The 7,220-nt window shown below is 40.8% G+C and overlaps 1 protein-coding gene across 1 annotated transcript; it reads right to left on the reverse strand.

Moving 5' to 3' along the window:
• Positions 1–4,537: 4,537 nt before the first annotated feature.
• Positions 4,538–6,601, reverse strand: LOC107750877 (leucine-rich repeat transmembrane protein FLRT2-like). Its single transcript, XM_016566442.1, has one exon. It carries the CDS (start codon positions 6,585–6,587, stop codon positions 4,599–4,601), a length of 1,989 nt encoding a protein of 662 aa, XP_016421928.1. The 5' UTR covers positions 6,588–6,601; the 3' UTR covers positions 4,538–4,598.
• Positions 6,602–7,220: the final 619 nt, after the last annotated feature.

The following is a 7,220-nucleotide window of genomic DNA, read 5'->3' on the forward strand; positions in this document are numbered from 1 at the left end:
CATTTGTTATGGGTTTTATTGGTTTTGTCTCGTCGCGCCGGGACACGGCATCACAGTATGGTAAGGGGCGTAACATTTAAACACATTGCATTACACCAAAAACACAACATAATGTTCTTTTTAGCAACATCATATGACCCCTTTAATTAATAAATATAAATGCATATTCATTAATACTTATAATTTAATAAATGCTTGTTCATTGCTAATGATACCTAAACCTTTGAATCGAATTGTCTTTTTTTAAAGAATCCACTTCCCTTTTTAATGATTTATACCACCGTTCCATGTAGAATATGTGTGTTTGAATATGGCTTCCTAAGGCAAACAATGGATTTCATGACCCCCTGTGAATTAGATTGTAATGATCAGAGGTCTAACTCAGGAAACCAGCAATCATGGCAGTAAGTGTGAAACCTGTCAATATTAGCACATCTTGCTGTTGAAGTCTGGCCTGTTGTTATGATCACTTATTTTTAACTTTGCTTGTTATTCACATGCTGTACTGCAGACAAACAAACCCTTACTGCAAACGTATGACACTACTCAAAGTCTTGGTGGCTTGTGAAGCAGATAGGAAACATTTATGGACTGCATTTTGGTTCCTCAAGCTCTTTTGATGCTGCACAGCTTTGCACAATAGGGTAGGTGGGTAATTTGTTCAGCTGACTTGGTTTCCACTATCGGCTCGCGTTACGCTGTGTTTATTCAATTCATTCCTACACACCCAACTGTTTCTTTCACCTTAGGGTGCAGCTCAGGCCCATTGTGACAGATCAGGTCCGCTAGAACCCTCTGGCATGCTGAAATTAATATCCCAGGCTGCCACCCACGTCCGTCTGCCATCACAGCATCCCTCAATCCATGTCCATGTCCATCTTGGAGACATCACGTTGGTAAATGACCTCCGATAACACCAGAGGTCATAAACTTATTAAGGAATATTCTAGATTCACTACAAATTAAGCTCAATTGACAGTGTTTGTGGCATAATGTTGTTTACCACAAAAAAAAAAAAAAAGATCCAGGCCAGTTTTTGGAAGAATTTAAAAGTGAGGCACTGAAAAGTCGAAAAGTAAGGCACTTGCATAAACAATACACAAGTTTTATCATTTTCATCATTTTTTTACAGACATTTTTGGGTTTTGCCATTATGTTTTTGTTTACATCTTGTGTTGGGTATACTTTGGAAATCATGAGAATTTTAATATTTACAGATTCAGATGTGCTTTTTTAAAATATATATTTTTTTGTTTTGTTTTTGTAATACACATTATGCCACAAGTGTTGTCAAACATCTAAACCAGGAATAAATATATAGATATAAGTTCTTCCACCTCAGAAAATCTAAAAGAAAAAAAAAAATCCAGGCCAATTTTTGGAGGAATTTAAAAGCATAAATGTGAAGCCCATTTATTTTTATTTTTATAAAGGCACTTACATAGATAATACACAAGTTTTAATAATAAAATTAAAGTTGTTAAAGTATTATCATCATTTTTACAACCATTTTAGGGTTTTAGTTATTATTTTGTTGTTCTTGTGGGCATATTTTGAAAACGGTTTTAAAATTTGCAAATTGATTTTTGCTTTTTAAAATAATTTTGTGTTGATGTTGTTGTAATCCACACTATGCCACTGTCAAATCATCTTAACCAGGAATGACTATGGAAGGTGTGAGTTTTTCCATTACAGAAAATCTACAAAAAAAAAAAAATACACCAGCCTGCAGTGAAGAGAATAGTTTTCTGAGATGGGCGTATGGACACTGGCAATAATAATGGAATTGCTGTATGAATTGATTGTATTGAAGCGTGCAGTCAGATGGTTCTCTCCAATATTTGTTTATGATTACAAATGGGTGCTGCTCTGATCCCAGCGTCTACACTCATAAAGCAGTGCAGTGCTCCTGACCTTTCTCTAGGTCTCTGCAGTGGGACAGCGAGAGGCAAAGAATGATGGTTTATTCTCTAGCTCATTTAGAGTTGACCACACAGCTGGAGGGCCCAGATGTACCGATTTAATGGCTAATTACTGTCTCGCACACCCACTGCCTGATGGGAGTGAAAGGTCATGCTGAGGAGCTCCGGGTGTGAGTTTATTGTGTTATTTATGCATGTAAATTATTAGCCACAAAATTGCACTACTCAGATACTGTGAAGCCAAACTAATGATGCAATCCATCAAAAAATAACCTAGTTCTATCCATATATGGTGTAATTGTAGCCCCGTTTAGTGAGAAAGAAAGAAAAAGAAAGAGAGAATGATATTTGATTATCCATGAATATCTAGGAAAAAATTGTTTCAATATGCGTGCTTGATATTATTTTTAGGTCACACTGTATGATGAGCTTCATTTTGTTAACATTTTTAATTGCATGGCTCTCTGGAATACTTGAATCTGATTGGTCAATTGCAGTATTCATGGGTCTGATATTTCCAAATATTTACTGTTGTCTATGGCAACTCTGTAACCAAAAACGGTGCTTCCATGTCTGTCACATCACACCGCAGACTCACTATCACTTGCTTTGTACAAACACAACTACCAGCTTCTAGTGTCTGTTATCGACTGTAGTAAAAAATTACCTCAGACGACTTCGGCATTAATATTACTGTAATATTGTTGTTCGTCTTGTTGATAGCATTATTTTGTATATTGTAACAGACTTTTTTTTCCCTTGGTCAAAACTTTAGGAAAATATACAGTGCAAATTGTATAATAATTTAAAAAATGTAACTCTAGTTATGACGAACAATAAACAATACTTTTGACATTTCAAGTTGTATGAATTACATTTAATAAATAACATTAACTATGAACATATATTTACAAATTACCATTTATCCTTGATTTAATAAATGTTATAAATTCCTGTTTATTGTTAGTTCATGATAATTCATACAGTAACTTATGTTAATGAATTTAACCTGATTGTAAGTGCTGCCCATGTTGTAAACAAAGGTTAACATGTTTTAGAACATTGGTGATCAGTCACACACATCACCGTTTGATCAATGAGCCAAGCATTATGCGAGTTATGAGTAGTTGTAAATCGCTTCACGCATACATATCATAAATATTATAAGCACTTTAGCCATGATATAAAGAGACAAAACGGCATGTATCACACATTCATGGAGAATGGTTTGGATGTGGAAAACGGGCCAGATCAGGCGAAAAATTGTCGTAAAACTGGTCAGTGGTGGTATTAACTCTAGAGCCTTGTTTATTGCTGTGCTATGGCTCATTGACACCTGCTCAGAGCTCGGAGAAGATCTCATTTCAAAGCCATAATAATGCTGCAATCTTCACTTGCTGCTGGGTAGTGTACTGGGTGTGCAGCTAAGACAGGGAAACAAATAACAAAGTTACAAATTCTACCTAACTACGTTATGTTAATTTGAGCAACATGTCAAAATCGTTGTAGGGCACATGTGAATTTCAAAGGACATATTTAAGTGTATTTTTGGTTCTGATTAGTAAAACCATAATTCCAGCTTTTAACAATTAAGCTGAATAGTGTTGAAGTTTTTAGAATGCAGGCACATGTATTTCCTAGCAAGCACAGAATGTTCCCTTAAGGTTAGTGCATGCTTATCATTTGGTTATTTTATTTTTTTTTAGAACCAATTCCTAATGTTCTAAGAACATTCGTTTCAGGTGTTTAACTGTAAACTAACAAGGAAACCAGCCTTTAAAAACCTTAAGCTAGGTTCAGTTATTTTCCATATGATTTAGATGTGTAAAACAAAGAGCAGATTCCTAAAACCTGTCAATTAAAGTGGACCTGTAACATGATGACTTAACTGTATTCATAAGGATTTTCTAACTAAAATTAATGCAGCACACAAGAAAATGCCAGAAATGTAGCCTGCATGAATGCAATTCTTATGCAAATGTTGAATAACAGCACTAAATAATGTTTAGATATTCTATGGTGAAGCTATTTTGCTCTTCGAAGCAGATCTGCAGTGTGAGAAAGAAGTTAGGATATTTTATGTCTCTGTACAGGAGGACAGTGAAGGAAATCAGCCCTGATGCTGAATTTCACAATATAATTCTAGTCCTGCATCAACCAAGGTTTGTTTTCAGCTGTTTGGCAGGAACTGTCTGCGTTCAATTCTTGAGAACTGAGCTGTTAAGTAAAGATGTGAGATGCTGGATCAAATAGTATAGCTTGAGGTCTCAAATTAATAGTGGAGATGAGAACAGACGCCACCTTGTGGTGCTAGTGAGAACTGCTCACTCTTCCTCAGTCCTTCCCTTTAAACAGACAAACGCACTGTCCTTCCATTCCTTACTTCATTTCCTCCTTTTACAAATGTATAGTGTAAAAGAACGGGGCACTTGACCTTGATTTGTGCTTAAAGATTGCTGATTGCTAAGATCCACTTACTATATCTTCATGAGATTGGATTGTAGCAATGCAACATAGAAACTAAATATTCATAAATCATTTTAGTTTTACTAAGTGATAAAAAAGGAAGGCGATATTGTTCAGAATATAAATTACATATTATACAGTCTGTCTTTTGAAATACAGTGCGTTTAAGAGTCAGATCTAAATACAAAGGACATTATCTGTTTAAAATCATCATTTATGGCATGTATCAGACTCTGGAACACTGTTTTTGCAGTACGCTGTGCTATTGTTTCTGCTTTGAGAGTCTCTGAATCCAACACCCCCATTAGGGGTGTAAATCGGCTGAATGCGAAAGTCCCCCTTGAGCAGCTGTTCGTTATTCAAAGAAACTATCTGAAAGCTAGTTTCAGTCATTTCTAGAATAGAGTTATCCTTTTTAGTCCCCGCTTCGCAGTAGTCATCTTTTCTCCTGCCCCGACTGTATTTCCATTTTGACGACTCTGACCTTCCCTTCTTGTGCATGTGCCAGCAGAATATGCTCAACAGAACCACCAGGACCACAAGCACCGCCCCGCCAATCAGGCCAGCCAGCAGGAAAGGCGAGCTGGGGTCCTGCTGGGTCGCCTGCTCGGTCCCAGTGGCGTTATCGCCGGAGTGAAAGGAAGCAGACTTTGTCGTCACCTCTGAGCAAATTGTATCGTCTCCCGGGTGGTAATTATTGAACGCGTCCAGCGGATCCACGCAAATACGATAGGTGGACTTGGGCTCCAGGGTTGTCAGTGTGATTCCCTCACGTTCGCCCTGCACAAGCGACTCCTGCATGGGGCCGGTTATCAAACTGTGACCCAGCTTGACCCAGGTCACCTTATAGGCCGTGACGATGAACATCGACACCCAGCTTACCTGAATGCACGAACCATTTAGCACTGCAAAGGAAACTCGCAGCGATTCCTGCATCGGGCCGACCGGGTCATTCGTCCTCTGCTCCCTGTCTTTGCCTGCAGTCGGCGGTGGAAGCGTCAGACGTGGAGGCTTGGGTGTAGGCCGGGAGCGTGCGGGTGTGAAAGCCATTTGAGTGGCTGACTCAGCGGTGGAGGAAGAGAGCAGTGTGGGCTGTGGGACTGTGGCGGTGCTGTTAGGACACTGGATGAGCTCCAGGGTTAGCTCTCTGATTACCATGCCACGTACCCTCTCTGGTTTCTGGCACATGAAGCCACGGACATTGAGGGTAGCTGGCAGGGACTTTAACCACAGTATGACCCATTTAATGTTGCAGTCACAGAGCCAAAGGTTGTTTCGAACAGTGAGCTGTCTCAGACCGTGGAGGCCGTCAAAGACCCCCTGTGTGAGAGACTGCAGCTGGTTGTTTGAAATATCCAGTATCTCCAAGCGATGGAGGCCGCGAAAGGCCGTCAAAGGAATCTCATTCATCTGATTATCCTGCAAGTTGAGCTTGACTAGAAACTCAGCTGGCAGATTAGGAGGAGGAACCGTGAGGGAGTTACGCGCCAATGACAAGGTTTTGAGATTAACGAGAGTCTGGAAAGCCCCGGGGGCGATGCCCTCATCCATGAGCAAGTTCCCATCCAGGAGGAGGAGCTCAAGGCCCGTCACGTTTTCGAACGCGTCCTCGGCTATAAATGCGATGCGGTTCTCGTCCAGCCGCAGCTCTCTCAGCTCCTCGGGCAGCCCGATGGGGACGCTGCTCAGGTGGTTCTTGGTAAGGAAAAGAGTCTTGAGACTGATGGCCTCCCTGAAGGCCCCCTCCTCCACACCCACGGTGGAGATGGAGTTGTCATCCAGATAGAGCTCCTCCAGGCGTAGCAGCTGTGCCAGGGCGGCCCGGGACACCGTCTGAATGTTATTCTCCTGCAGGTGGAGCACCCGCACATTTTTGGGAAGATTGACAGGGAATTCATCAAGCTGGTTGCCATAGAGATGCACAGTCTCCACAGAGGCAACGTTGTGCATTTCCAGAGGAAATCCAGCATTGTTGATTTGATTGTTGTGGAGGTAGAGGGTCTTATAACCCTCTCCTAGCCCCAGAGGCACTGATGTTAGACTCCTCTCATTGCAGTAAACAAAAGTCCTGTCACACCGGCACTCCTCCGGACAGGTTGTGGCCCAGGAGAAATGCATGTGAAGGCCCAGAAGTATCGGTATCCACGGGCTGATCAAAGTAGGCAGGTCTTTATTCCACATTCGGATCTGTACCTCCATTTTGTAAAACTTTGCAAACTTTCTGACAGCAACAACAGTGCACGTAATTAACAAGGGTGAAAAAAATCTAATAAAATCCACCACACTGGAGTTCTTAGCGGATCTCGAAGCTTGCCTCGGTGGAGAGTATGCGATGTTGAAGTCGCTGGGTAATCCTCCTGTAATTGCCTGTCCTAAGCTCCCCAACACAAGAGCAATAGTCTCATTAACTCGTGCGACTCCCTCTCATCCCTCTGTCCATGCTTGGGCTGGAAATGATAGCAGAGCTCATCACATTGTCACTCTGAGTTTAAGGAGGGACGATTTCAAAGTGTGAGGGCCGGAGCAGCAAGTATGGAGGACTCATCGAAGATGACCTCCTCTCTCGTCACAGCTGGACGATTCTCGTAAGGCACGACCTTCCTTACAAGTAGCATTTTGAGCCACTTACCTATTTTAACAGAAAATAAAAATAGATGAGATGTTATTTCAATGTCAAAACGATCTGCATGGTTTTTATTTCCGAAACGTTTTAACAGGAAAATGCGCACCTGTGTATCACAACAATATGTGGTTTCAATATCATCCAAGTGAAATAAGTTTACTACAGTGGTCCTTAGCATTTCACTGAAACATAAGCAATAATAATCCACT

The sequence above is a fragment of the Sinocyclocheilus rhinocerous genome, unplaced genomic scaffold (assembly GCF_001515625.1).
Source record: "Sinocyclocheilus rhinocerous isolate Xijiao unplaced genomic scaffold, SAMN03320098_v1.1 scaffold392, whole genome shotgun sequence".
In the NCBI taxonomy this organism is placed as follows: domain Eukaryota; kingdom Metazoa; phylum Chordata; class Actinopteri; order Cypriniformes; family Cyprinidae; genus Sinocyclocheilus; species Sinocyclocheilus rhinocerous.